This window comes from Centrocercus urophasianus, unplaced genomic scaffold (genome assembly GCF_019232065.1).
Source record: "Centrocercus urophasianus isolate 14NV4802_14NV808 unplaced genomic scaffold, USGS_Curo_1.0 seq_12, whole genome shotgun sequence".
NCBI classification, from domain to species: Eukaryota; Metazoa; Chordata; class Aves; order Galliformes; family Phasianidae; genus Centrocercus; species Centrocercus urophasianus.
Genome location: NW_024884364.1, coordinates 49459305 through 49473676, shown reverse-complemented (window position 1 = coordinate 49473676; position 14372 = coordinate 49459305). Strand labels below are relative to the sequence as shown.

Here is a 14372-nt window from a genome sequence, read left to right as displayed (position 1 = left end):
GTGCAGAAAAGTGTGTAATCTCAATATTAAGAAAACAGTGCAAGTAATGATCATAAAGATTAAATACGCAGTCTATAATTTTGAACACATTGGTGTTCCCAAAGATTCACATACACTTAATAATAATTTTTTCTGCAAAAAATCCTATTTCCAAGGACTGTTACTGCATAGCATTGCTCTCAAAAGTAACAAATGTCAAAAATCAGCACAGTTGTTGTAGATCTAACAGTTGTATAAAACAGTCTTGGTTGTTTTTTTTTTCCCTGTTGTCTGTAAAAGATCAGACTCAGCAAGCGAGACGCACTTCACCAAACCTGGGACTTCCTACTGACATTTGGACAAGTTTTCTGCAGTCATCCAGGAAAGAACGGCTCAAATGAAAATATCTCTTGGACTCGCACACAGTACAGCCTATCTTCAATCTGAGTGAAAAGCAAGATAATAATGTTAACATATGCTCAGAAAACACTAATTCAAAGAAACATATGTCAGCCACACAAAAAACTGCTTTCATCACAACAGCAGCACTTCAGGAAGAAGTCCTATTTCCTAGACATGTTTTAATTGCTGCAGTTCTTCAGTACGTCTGCCTTGATTGTAGGCATTACAGGAAGACAGACAAAATGTAATGGGTATATTTTAATTAGCCCACAACTTTATTATCTCATACATATAGCAAAACACAGCTACTAATCATACTCATCTCTCTACAGCTTCTATTGGTTTGGCCCTCAGCCAGTCCCTTCCCAGTTCAGCTCAGTTGTGCAGGAAGCAATCCACACTACCACATTATTAAGCCAATAACAAAGAGGATGCCAGTTGCAGCCACGTATCACACCAGATGATGAATGTCCCTCCCCTTAGTTTATCATTTAACAAAAGGAAAGCTATGACCCCTTTCTCTTGTCTTTAGTTGAGTGCTGCTGTCTCTCACCAGCTCTCAGTCCTTTAAATCTTGTTCATATTTGTGCGCAGACCACATTTTCACTCGCACACTCTTTTAAGGAACTGCAAAGGCTCACACAACAACAAAGGTTGCAATGGCATTGTGTTGACAATGGACGAAAAACAGGCATCATGTGAAGTTAGACACAGTAGGGTGGGATATATGAGTCTTTCCACTTGATCCTAGCTGAGAGCCTTCTACCCTGCACAGACGTAATATGCTTCTGACAGAGGAGAGGCATTTAATTCACACTGCAACGGATACAATTCATTTCTTCCACTTAGGAGCTTCCAGATTGTTAAGAGTATGCCGTTTGATACGTACACAGTTGCTACAGTCCAGTCTTCTACACCATCCTGCAGCCAATTTTAAATTGTGGGAAGAAGGAGAGATGAAAAGGAGAGGAAATGAACATAAAATGTTATTGCTTGAGAAAGATACAAGATACTAAAACTATTTGTAATGCCTGAGCTACAGGGATATTAACTGGATCTCTCTACAGTGCCAATTTCAGTGGAAGTTCTAAGTTGCCACACCATATTGTGATAAATCTTTCCATAAATAGAAAGTCCTTTCAAATGCCTGTTTTCAAAAATACAGTCTGATAAGTAGCTAATGAAGACATACCATGAAGAAAAAATAAATCTCTCTTCAAGACAGGACTGAAGTATTTGTCATTGACACACGTCTGGTTGCCAGAGATATAGCTGCTATGCACAGCAATCGTTTCCTGACAAGTATATCATGTTTCAGACATATCTGGCATTAGGTGAAAGAGTTTAAAATTTAGACAGCTTAATTTGTGTTGAAGTTATTGAAAAGCTTGTAACACGAGAGGTATCAAAACTCAGCCTAAGTTCCAATCCAAGCCACAATATTTTACAGAGTCCAGTCAGTGTAAACACAGAATTTTTGAAAAAATTCCACTGGTAGGATCAGAGCTGAAGTTTAAGATTCTGTTTTGTGTCTTCAATCTAAACAAAGAACTATAAAGGAAAATAAAATAATAATGCCCACATATTACAAGCTGAATTTTCTACAGCTGAGATTAATACCAGTTATCAACATCTTGGCTTATCAGTAGACTTTTTCTATTAAAACTTTGTTTCTCTTTCTTAATATCAAATAATCTATTCTCACAAGAATGACATATTTTAGTTGTTCCATCCCTGGAAACCAGATACTGGTTTCAGGAACTCTATCCCTATTGCATTGTTACCTTCTCACCTGTGTCTTCTCACCTGTGTCTTCTCACCTGTGTAAAGCAATTAGGAAAGACAGTGAAGTGAAATGGGTTGTGGTACTACAAATATGTTGATAATATTCAGGTTTGTTTTTCATTGGACTGAGGAGCTCTGCTTGATTTGCTTTCTCAGTGGGAAGGTCATGGATGAGAACAAATTGACTGAGGCTCGATCTATACCAGATGGATCTACTAGGTATGAGTAGGCATCTTAAGGGCATGAAAATTTGACATCTGTTTCTATTATTAAGAGGACAAGTCATGCCTGTTGATGAAGCTTACAGGGATGTCTTGAAATCTCTAAGGGCACCTGGATATACAGAGTAACAATCAGTAACTGGGCAGTATCATATTTAATAAAAAAAATACTTACTGTCTTTAGTGATATTCTTAACCCTGATTACATCAAAGTGTCTCTCTACCTTTTTATACAATCTGAAAGAATCACTTCTAAAAATATCTCTGCTTGAATCAGGGATTTTTGCATCTGGTAAATATGTGGCAATTCACTTTTACTTTATCCCAATAGCATAGCAGCATTTACTACCACAATTAATTGTAAAGGAAGATTAATTAAGATAATATTTAACAAATTCATGTTAATATAAACAGCATATTGGAAATTCTGTGTGTGTATGTACACACACACACACACACACACACACACACAAATTCTGAATAGATAGTTCCCATACTTTGTATACTGGCGTAAGAGTATTTCCACTCAAATCTCTAGAGACATTACCATCAACTGTAGAGATATTACAGAAAAATTCTGTATTAAACTACTGATCATATAAATGAAAGTGCTGATGATCTTTCAAAAAGCTAAAAAATCTCCAGCAAATGAAATTACAGGAACTTGTAATACATTAATGTGTAAAGCTCTTTAGTCTTTAAAATCGAGTCATGCTTTCTACCCAAAAACAAATATTTCAGAAAACTCCAGATGTTCATTTCTTTCTACAACTTGGAAAACAATTGAAGTTCAGTTTAATTTTCAAGTCGAGTCCACATTTCTGCTCTTTTGTTTAAAAAAAATAAGGTTCACAGAGGCTTGAAATAATTATTAGTTTCTGTTAAACATAACTGCTGCTGAAATTATGGCTTTGGTTCTATCTAGTTCTCAAATGTATGTTTGTGTTTCTCTATGCTTAAGCAAAATTTTTTACAAGATGAGCTAATAAGCAGCATGTGCAACATCAAATGCACTTCTACTCCAGTTCGTCAGTGAGGATCCACTAGATGAAAAATTCATAAAATTTAACAAAAGCTTATAATCTTTCATATTGTTCATTCAAATTTATAACTCAAAATCCAACAACAAGCAGCCAGTTGCAAAAGTCCACATCCTAGTTCTCTCTTTATTCTGATAAACATTCTATAGCTGATAGTAACTACTATATGCAGAGTCATACATCTCAATAATTGGATGATTTTTGCTTCTTTCTGACAGTTTTTAATGCCAAACATTCTTTCCACCTATTACAGGTCCAGAATGACCAAAGAGGAAAGAAGCCTCAGGCTCAATACATCCATTTCCCTTCCCAAAATTGCTAGATATTAATCAAATGTCAACATATAAACTCTTTATGACTAAGAAAAATGGGGACAGATAATGATGTGATTCATTTTTATCTAGCTGTAGTTCCACAGTAACATGTTTTCATTGTATTCATAGGAGTTATAACCTTCACCTAATTGGAAAAAAAAAGAAAAAGAAAAAAAACACAACACCTTATTGCTTTAGTTTCTATATAAGAACACCAATTATAAAAAAAAATAATAATAATAGTCATTGTATAAGTACTCAGTTGCTATCTCTCCTCAGTTTCATCTATTTGTTTCCTTACAACTTTGTCCATCCTTGTTCTAAATTCCAACAAAATCCAAAGCCCTACAGCAAATGAGGTTAAGAAACGAATTTACAGTGCCCAAGATCAAAAAAGCCTAGAGGCCTGATTGGAATGTTTTTGTTACACATATTAACAGTTTAAAAACATCACCAATTCACCACAGATTATGTATAGTCCTATACCTATGCTTTAAAACATGAGATGAAAAATCACATTCATGGGTATGAAGTGCATGTTTTTGTTTTTTGTTTTTTTTTAAATATGTCAATGCAAAGATATGGATTACTCTTTGGGGGAGATAAAGAAGAAAAACAAAGCTATTCTTATAAATTCCAAGAATGAGAAGGAAAATCAAACTATGTTTGCACTGTATCAAATGAGCACATTATTCTTTTATAATCTTCACTATCAACTTTAGTCTCTGGTTCTGTGAAAAGAAGACATCTACTTTAAAGTAATCATTGTTTGCCTCGTATTATCTTGTCATACCCATAGCAGCTAGACTGGAACTTTCACAGGCAGCAGAAGCATGATCTCTTTTGGCTAAATGTGCAGTTTGACATGTGACAGTAGGGAAATAGCAGTAGTTTGTCAAACTTCTGACTAGGAACAGAAGAACTTTGCAGTAGACACAGCCTAATATTATGCCTAAGGAGGCAAACAAGCTTTGTCTAATGTATGGAAATATACCATGCATACAGCTCTTCACTCATCACATGACCAAACTTCCTGTGTATGTGCAACAGAGTAAATCCAGCACTTCCGAAAAGTCATGGAGTGCACCCATAAGAGGATACAAAGTTTTCCCTGAAAAATTGGGATCATTATTTAATCCAAAACACTTGTAAGCAAATCACATATTGATTAACTCAAGGGAACAGGCTGCACCAACAGAACCTATGTCTGGTTGAAAGCTCTCTGCAGTAACACGATAATGTTCAGAAAGCAAAAGTAACCTCTTCCTCTGCATCTCTTTTCTCACAATTCATCAGAGTGATTGGTCACGGTTAAAGAATCTAGGAAAGACAAAAGGAAAAGCAAGATGCCATCATCCAGACACAACTTAACTGCCTTCACCCTGCCAAGGTACTTTTAGTAAAGAACTGGACAAAATCAAGGTGAATAGAAGTTAGCCAAATGTCAGCACATTTGTCTGACAGGGTGTACACTTGAGCATCCCTACTCTAGAACAAACTATTTGCTTGCATGGGACAGGTAAATGACAGCACTATGAATTAACTAGATCTTCATGGTGAATTCTCTTGGAGGTGTTGCCTGTAAGCACTCTTCCTGAAGAAGACCAAAGAATTTTCAAACCACGTTTTTTACTAAATCATAAATAAAAATAATTAGCCTTATCAAATCAGGTAAAACCAAAGCAGCTCAGAATTAGCTGACATTAAAAGTATTCACAAACAATTCTTACTATGCCCACTGTATCCATGACAGAGCAGTTCCCTATTTTGAGTCCTAGTTTCAATTAATTTACTCTTCGATCTCAATAAATCAGTGAAGTCCACAATACCCTCTACTCAGACACAGTTTCTTTTCCCAGCTTTGTCTTCCCCAGTGCATGCTTACTGGAGGTCATGTTTGTCCAGCTTTCTCCCTTTAGAGACTGTCTCTTCATTTGCTTCTCCTTCAACTTCTGGGCCATGACTTCCTCTAGTAATCTCAGCTGCTGCCAGGGGATTTACTCCTTTTGCAGACTGAGTCAAGACACTTGTTTTAAAAGATGATAATGCAAAATGCAAACCAAGGGAAAACAAATAAACAAATGCTGAACATTCAGCGTCCATAAGGGTATAAGATGTAGATGTTTTCCTGTATTATGTTTTTGATTAATAAGTATGTCTAAATCATTTACACATCAAATCTCTTTGACAATCTAGAGGAACACTGATGAGAATATAGTTAAGAGAAATCAATGGAAATTTTTATATAAACTTTAGGCAGAGAATGTTCCCAAATCTAGAAATATCTGGTATTCTTTCTGGTGGATGAAAATGAACATAGTCTATTTTCAAGCTTTAAGGGTCCTCTTACCTTTCAACACCTCTAGTTTTCCACCTTCATACCCTGTGATCTCTTGGACATTAAAGGATCAAAAAAAAAAAAAAAAAAAAGAAAGAAAGGGGATACAACTACATTTGGGCTAGCAAGTTCACAGCATTCTTCTTTGCTGACAAAGGCTGCATAGGTCCAGTGTTTATACATGAACCTGATCCAGCGGAAATCAACAGTAGGCTTTTCATAGACTTCAAAGGTTTTTGAGATTTAAGGCCTTATAAGGCTTAGCTATGAGAAAGATGAGAAAATGAAGATGCTTGGTGTAAACTCCTAATCAAAAAAGCTTTTGGTTCAAGGTTTATATTTGCTAGGCACTGATTACTTAAAATCTTTTTGAATGCATCTTTTCTATTATATCATAGTCTCGATCATTAACAGTACTTCTAATTTTTAAACAGATGCAAAAACAGTCATACTTTGTTTCTCTGTTTACAGCAGGTAGAGATGTTCTCAAATGCAGACAATCACAGAAAGCAAAAAGTTACACGGAACAGCTAATGGAGATGCAGACCAGCTTATGAATAACAATCTCTATTTGTAGATACACACAAATTCAGAACTCAGTCTTAAGAAATTTGACCTTTGCAAAATGACAAACGTTCAGCATCTGGGAAATCAGTCCGGTTTCCAAGCTGCCTGAGGAATTGTATTGTGTTTTTTGTTGGTTTGTTTTTTTGGTTTTTTTTTTCCCCATTACAGGACACTTAAACCCAGTAACAGAGACAATTCATATGTAGACAATAGTTCAATAACCCTATGAACAGTACCTAGTTTATAACTTATCTTTTCATACTTTTTTTTTTTCCACTGCTTTCAGTATTAAGTGTATATATGTCAGAATGGGAAAAGGATTTGTATTTGAAGAAATCCCAGTATTTCTCTTTCAGAAGTTTTCTAATACTTTTCAAAAGTAACACCTCTTTTCCTTCAACATAAACCACTGACATTAAAAATATGCCTTGCCAATATTTTCTACACACAGAACATTTACCTCAAAATGCAACGCTCAAAATCATATTAACAAATTAGAGAAATCAAAACTGCTGGATAGCAATGACCAGGCTCTATAAGCCTTGAGCTCACAGTGACTGTGAAAGCCTTCACTAATGCCAAAGAGATTTGAGTTTGGTCATGAGAAAAAGTCATACCCCCGACCTGGATGTGACTGCAAAGACGAATTGGGAATCAATTTCACAATGTAGATTCTCAACACCTAGAAGAGCATAGGATTTTTTCTCTAGCTGTAGTCATCATTATTCAAAATGAACATTTAGTCTTCAAAAACTTCACATAAGATCGTGTTAGAAGATCTGTGCATCTCTTGTTCACGATGGCAGATCTCCATAATACGAGCACACCAAATGTCAGAATAATTATCCACACCACCATATTGCCATCTGAACAATAAAAAGCAGAAGAATAATCTAGAGTTTTACAGTTTTTTTTACGAAATCATAAAGTAACAGCAAATGTTCAGATCTGTCTGTGGAACAAAATTAACAGCTGTGTTCTTATAAAGAGACATATGAAAGTCAGAATTATTTAACAGAAAGACTATTTTTGGAAAGAAGATGAATACTGAAATGGCAATACAAGCAGATGGCACACATTTCCTAAGTGGTAACATTTCCTAAGTGGTAGAAAAGATTATGAACACGCCCTGGAAGACCTACATCTCAGTGCCTGGGCAGCCTGTGAATTGAAACTTAAGTGTTCCATGATTAAAATACAAGTGGTGCCTACTAAGTAGCATTGCAGGTATTTCCAAAAGACACTACGAAGTATGACAGCTGCTCCAAAAGTAATATCTCATATTTTATTACGTTGGCCCACATCAGAGGCAGATGTTGGTGCTACTGCAGCAGAGGCTTAACCTTCCTGCCAGTACTTCATTACAGAATCACAGAATTGCAGGGGTTGGAAAGGTCCTCAATGGGACCCCATGGGATCCCAAAGGGGTTGGAATGGTCCATCACTGATTTCAACCCCCTTGCTAAAGCAGGTTCCCTATAATAGGTCACACAAGTGAAGTTCAACAAGGCCAAATGCAAGGTCCTGCACCTGGGTCAGGGCAATCTCGAACACAGATATAGATTGGGTGGACAACGGCTTGAAAGCAGCTCTGAGGAAGATTTGGGGGTGTCAGCTGATGACAGATTAAACATGAGCTGGCAATGTGCACTTGCAGCCCAGAAGGCCAATCATATCCAGGGATGCATCAAGAAAAGTGTGACCACCAAGTCAAGGGAAGTGATTCTGCCCCTCTACGCTGCTCTCATGAGACTTCACCTGGAGCACTGCATCCAGTTCTGGAACCCCCAACAAAAGGACGTGGATTTGCTGGAGCAGGTCCAGAGGAGGGCCACAAAGATGATCATAAGGCTGGAGCACCTCCCCTGTGAGGACAGGCTTGAGTGAGCAGAGGGCTCTTCAGCCTGATGATGAAAATGTTCCAAGAAGACTTCAATGCAGCTTTCCAGAGCCTGAAGGAGGCCTACAGGAAAGCTGGGGAGGAATGTTTTGTAAGGACAGAAGGAAAAATGGCTTTGAACTGGAAGAGGGTAGATTTAGACTAGATATTAAGAAGAAATTCTTTACTGTGAGGCTGGAACAGGTTGTCCAGCAAGGCTGTGAATGCCCCCTCCCTGGAAGTATTCAAAGCCAGGCTGGATGGGATTTTGAGCAACCTGGTCTAGAGGGAGGTGTCCCTGCCTATAGCAGGGAGGTTGGAACTAGGTGATCTTAAAGGTCCTTTCCAACCCATATGATTATATGAATAAAAAACTGAACATGATAGTTTACTGGATTGCATCATTACTAATGACAAGATGTGGTGTCACCTCTACAAGCCAAAACGGCTGAATTGGCAAAATGGGAATTCCCTTTGAAGAAAAGGCTCCAGATCCAGACGATTCAGCCCTCAGCAGTTAAAGATATGTGCACTGTCTTTCGGGATAGGAAAGGGGTGATCCTTCTGGACTACCTGGAACCCAAACAAACCACAACCTCCGACAGCTATGCAACACTGATTAAGCTGAAGGCTCAAAATTCGAGTCAGGTCAGAGAAGAACCTTTTCCTCTGTAACACGATAACCTCAGGCTCCATGCCAGTTTGAAGACCATGGAGCATGTTGCCAATCTTATCTGGACTGTCATACCAGACTCATCATACAGACATGCTTTGGGGCCTTTTGAGTTTCAGGATGATGAAAGATGGACTGTGTGGGCAACATTTTACTCAAAACGATGCTGTTATAAAGCTGTGAAAATGTAGGTCACCTCCACTGGTGTAGATTCTTACCAGCACAGCATGCAGGCTCTTGTTCACCACAGGTGAAAATGCATAGCTAATGGCAGTGACTATGTTGAAAAAGCAGTGTTTTGTAGCAGAGAATGTGCTCCATTTAATAATGTTATTGTGCTCTTTGTATCTGTTGTAGTTCACTAAGAAATAAATAGGAGCCACTACATTCAGAGTGACCTATGTAATTTAAAGTTTTCTAATTATTCAAGACAGTTACAATAAATGATTTCTTCATGATCTTAGTCTTTTCTGCAGTAGGGCAGAAAGAGACATATGAATGCTAGATTTTTCAGTTTGGCCTACAGCTTCCATCTGGAATTGATTGCAGGTTTTTGCAGGTGCAATCACTTTGGAGTTACAAGCAATTTGAAGGCAGATGTGCTGGCATTTAGACAACTAACTGCTTGACTTGTAGGTAAAATCTGGAACTGTCTATCCAGAGGTAATCACTTGCACATTATTTGCTTGAAGGTATAAAATCAGAGAACTTCTAATTGTTTCTTTAAAAGAATTGTCTGGTTTCCCTCAAAAACTTTAGTTGTTCTGGTAAGTCATACACTATTCTAAAAAGTTAGAATGGAACTCATCTAGTATTCAAGAAATTTAGTTTACGTATGAACACAGAACCCCTATGTGATCAAGTTCATCCTTACTTGCTGGTACATTTTTAATCAGTGCCCACCTCAGTGAGTTTAAAGCAACACCTCATAATGGTAATTACAATTCTGGATCACACTATATCTTTTTTCTATATCTTACATATCATTTATATGTATAAATATATATATGGATTTCCATCTTAATAATAAATTAATATATTTGCAAGATTCAGTTCACAGCTGAAGACTATCAAAACAAAACAACTACAGAGATATGCAGATATCCAAAAAAGAGCATCTGCTTGGATTTACCACTAGCATTTTGTTTTTAATGCATAGACAACCATAAATGACCATTTATGATCATACATAAACCAATACAAGAAACTGATAACACTGAGAGTGCATTAAAAAGCACTGTATCTTTAAGATGTAATTACTCCTATTGTCTGTTCCTGTCACCTCTTCAAATCCAGTGCTAGGCTCCCCAGTACTCAAAAGATGTGTAGTGGAGTGTATCCAGCAAAGCTCCATTATGATTAAAGTACTATAGCATCTCTTGTAAGAGTAGAGCTTGGTTTGTTGTGCCTGCAATAGAAAAGATTCTGGGGTTATCATCACCACTTATAACTATCTGATGGAAGGGAATAAAGAGAACAAAGCTGGATAAACTCTCCACAGTGGTGTCCAGTGTCAGGACTAGAGGAAAATGAAAGTAAGGAGCTTCTCATGAGGACATGAGGAAGTTTTTGTTTTTTTCTTTTTACTGTGAAGGTGACTGAACACAAGAAGAGGCTGCTCAGAAACATCGTGGAATCTTCATCCTCTTAAGTATAAAAAATGTGATTGGGGATAGCCCTGGCCAACTTGTTCTAGCTGACCCTGCTCAGTGGACTGAACAAAATCCCGGAAGTGCTGCTGGAAACCTACTCAATGACTCTGTGAGCACGTGGTTGTGGCTTCTCCCTGTTCCTGTGTGCAACTCCACACATCACACATCAACAGTCTAATCACTAACTACCAACAGTCTCTTGCTGCTGCAGTTCTTCCATCCTCTGTTATATTCCGCTATGCTCTTGGCTCCTGACCTGGCACACAAGATGTCCACCTCCACTGCCTGAGCCTATTTAATAAGCTGTATGTATAAAGCAGAAAGACGTTTGAGACCTGTAAGATATTACAACTAAAATGAAAGATCCACAAGCTCATGGGTCCAAGTAAACACTGTTCATTCTTCACAGTATTTTCATATTGCACATTTAGCCTATGAGCTTGCTCTGACATTTACCCCAAGCTTGTTCACAAATAAAACTTTCAATCAAGCTGTTTTCTGAACTTGGCTGAGAAGACAGGCAGTAGAGGTTAAAGTCCGAACTGTGCTTTTACTCAACTTGAAAATGGAAAGCTAGAGGCCGTTGCCATGCCTGCTCCCTCAACATGGGACAAGTTCAGCAAAATGGGACAAGTTCACCAAAACTAATACCACAGATGGGATAGGCTATACCCATACACAACATAAAATGCATATATTTAATAGAGACATAAAATATATGCATATATTTCATATGTCTATGATCCATGTAGTGGGATATCTCCCATATTGATCCCTTTCGTTCTTGTTGCGATCTCTGCTTAGAATTCTCCAAATCATCAAAAACTGAAAAACTCTCGGGAACTGCATAGCAAAAAGCAGACATCTGCGCCTGTTTAGCAAGCATTCTGAAGATTATACAGTTTAGATTTAAATGACTCATTCTTCTTCTACCTCACACCAACATGGAAAACAAAATCAATTCTTTGACGTGTGTCTTGGTTAAAATAATATCCTGCTGAGAATGCTCCTTTAAAATGGGCTTTTAACTAATTCTCAAACACAACTTAACAAACAGAAAAGCACCAAGAATACAGCTCTCTCGACCTTCTCAAACGGAGATAGTGTTCTTCGCAGGGGAAAAAGTGATGAAAAAACCTTGTTTTTCATGGCAAACAAAACATGGCAAACAGCAATTAGAGAAGCAAATGATTATTTGCTATTGATATCACTCACCCTCATCCCCTGTGAAGTGCTTTTGGCACCATGAACCACATGACTTGAACTCTCTACAATGTGGTGAAGTCCTCCAGCGAGTATTTATTTGCTATCTCCATGACCTCTCACCATTGAGGTGGTACCTAAGGCAGTGCTGGGAAATGAGTGGGTCACTTCTTTCAGATTTTGTCCTAACTGTGGGATACTACAATTCTTTTCTGATCCTGTTTGGAGGAGCTGGTGTTTGGTTCACTTCAAAGGTTGAATCAGATTACAAGATAAGTGGATATCTCTTCACTGAAAAGAACTCCAGAAACTGCTGCCAGTTTAGATGAAAACGGAGGGGCATGAGGATGGCTGCGTTAAAAGGAGGAAGAGGAGAGAAAGTGAGAGCAATATCACATCCTCTGGCACTCTTGGAAGTCTATTTGGGAGAGCATCCAGTGCTCCCTGTACTACACAACTCTCCTCTTTTCCCTCATTAAAAAGCAATGCAAAGCTTAGCTCTTACAAAACGTGAGCACTTTATCTTCTAAACATTTACAGTTTCGTATCTTGCAGGAGTTCAGTCTCTGGTAATTTAGATGAATTACAATGTGCACGTTGGGGTTAAAACTGCAAAATTTTCACTGATTGCAAGAAAACAGCCAGTTATTAAGTCCTAACTGAGTAATTTGCAGCTTATTTCACCCTGGCTAATTAAAACGTAATCACTATTGTTTGGCAATGTGCATTCTGTCAGCAGTTTTAAGTCAGAAAAGAAATCACGCCAAGAAAACACACGCACATACAAAGAAAAAGCCTTTCACCAGGAACTGGCTTGATCTAAACTGCCTCGTTAGCGCTTCGTTAGCCACTGAAACTGTAAAACAAGTAAGTTACAATCTCCTGACAACGCAATAACCGCTCCCGAGATAATGAACTATTTTAACGAGCCCTTCGCTTCCAACAGATGCCGCGAAGCGGGGCCGGCGCTGACAGCGAGCCCTTCGCCGCTCCGGACCCGGCGGAGCTGCGGCGGAGCCTCAGCCTGGGGAGCGTCCCCGCTCCGCCCAGCTGGGAGCCAGCCACACGGAGCACGTTAAGCTTTTCTTCCACGCTTTTTCTTTTCTACTCTCGGCTTACCCTTAAGTATCTCGGCCTTTGTGCCAACATCTTAAAGCTAGTTTACACCCAAAACGTTGGGTTCCGGTTTCTGATTCAAGGAGACGCACGGGGAAGGCGAGGAGTGCGCTGTATGTAGGGCTGCGCTACCCCGAGGTGAGGAGGCTGCGATTCCCAACCGGCTAAAAGAACCCTTCCCAACAGGGAGCTGGCTACTACCGAGCGAGCAGCTCCGGCCGGTCTGAGGGCTTCCGTCATTCGATTGGCTCAAATGTTTGCATCGCTTAGAACAGGTGAGGAGGTAGGAAGGGAAAGGCGTTTGTTGGATGTGGAAGAACAGGCAGGCACTCACCTCCCGTAGTCGCTTGAGGAGCTTTCAAGGCACTCCCCCTCCCCACTCCCATTCCGTTAGCCAGAAGCGCTCCCGTTTGTTCCAGGGACACCTGCGAGGAGCCGGAGCGCCCGGCCCGCATCCCGCCGCCCCGAGGGCAGCTGACACGCGCGTGCCGTGCCGGGAGCGCGAGCGACCAGAAGAGCCGCTGCCTCCTCCCAGCGACGGAGGGGCCGACGCCGTGGGGCCGTGCCCACCTGCCCGCCGCCGTCCCACGGAAAGCCATCCTGAAGTTTACCCCGGAGAGCTCCGGCCCCCGCAATCCTTAAGGCCGCGCCGGGCGGGCAGCGGGGGCCGAGCGTCCCCGCGCGGCGCAGTGCCCCTACCTGGAAATGCTTGAAGAAGGCGGAGATGCGGGTGATCTGCAGGCTTAGGCACCTGGAGGCGCATCTGGCGGCGGAGAACGCCTCGTCCTGCCTGCGGGCGGCGGCGGCACCCGGGCTGGCGGGGCTGCCGCTGACGGCCGTCACCCAGAGGAGCAGGGCGAGGGACGCGCCGGGCGCCCTCCGCACCATCGCTCCGCGGGAGGAGAGGGCAGAAAGGCGGCCGGGCGCTGCGGGCTGAGCTGCTGTTCGCCGGGCGGGTGCCGGGCTGTACTGGGGGCAGACGGCTCCGCGCCGCAGAAACTAAACAAGAAAGTTCAATCATTCAACTCTCCTCACCCCCTTCTCTCCCTCCCCTCGTCCCACAGCCCTCCCCCGTTCGGCGGCGGGCGGGCCGAGGCTGACAGCGGCCGCGCCATTGGCTGCGCCGAGCGGCAGCGCCGGGGCGGGCGGGCGGTGTGGCCGCGGGCAGGTCGGCCGCTGGGAGAGGCGTTCCTGCTGCGCGCC

The 14372-nt window shown here is 40.7% G+C and overlaps 1 protein-coding gene across 1 annotated transcript in view; it reads right to left on the bottom strand.

The window, feature by feature from the left end:
• ANOS1 (anosmin 1) overlaps positions 1 to 14057 on the bottom strand; it is a 129399-nt gene extending 115342 nt beyond the window's left edge. Inside the window, exon 1 of the mRNA XM_042810190.1 lies at positions 13869 to 14057. Coding sequence (XP_042666124.1) covers positions 13869 to 14057 — 189 coding nt within the window. The remainder of the gene's footprint in view (positions 1 to 13868) is intronic.
• Between the last annotated feature and the right edge of the window lie 315 nt (positions 14058 to 14372).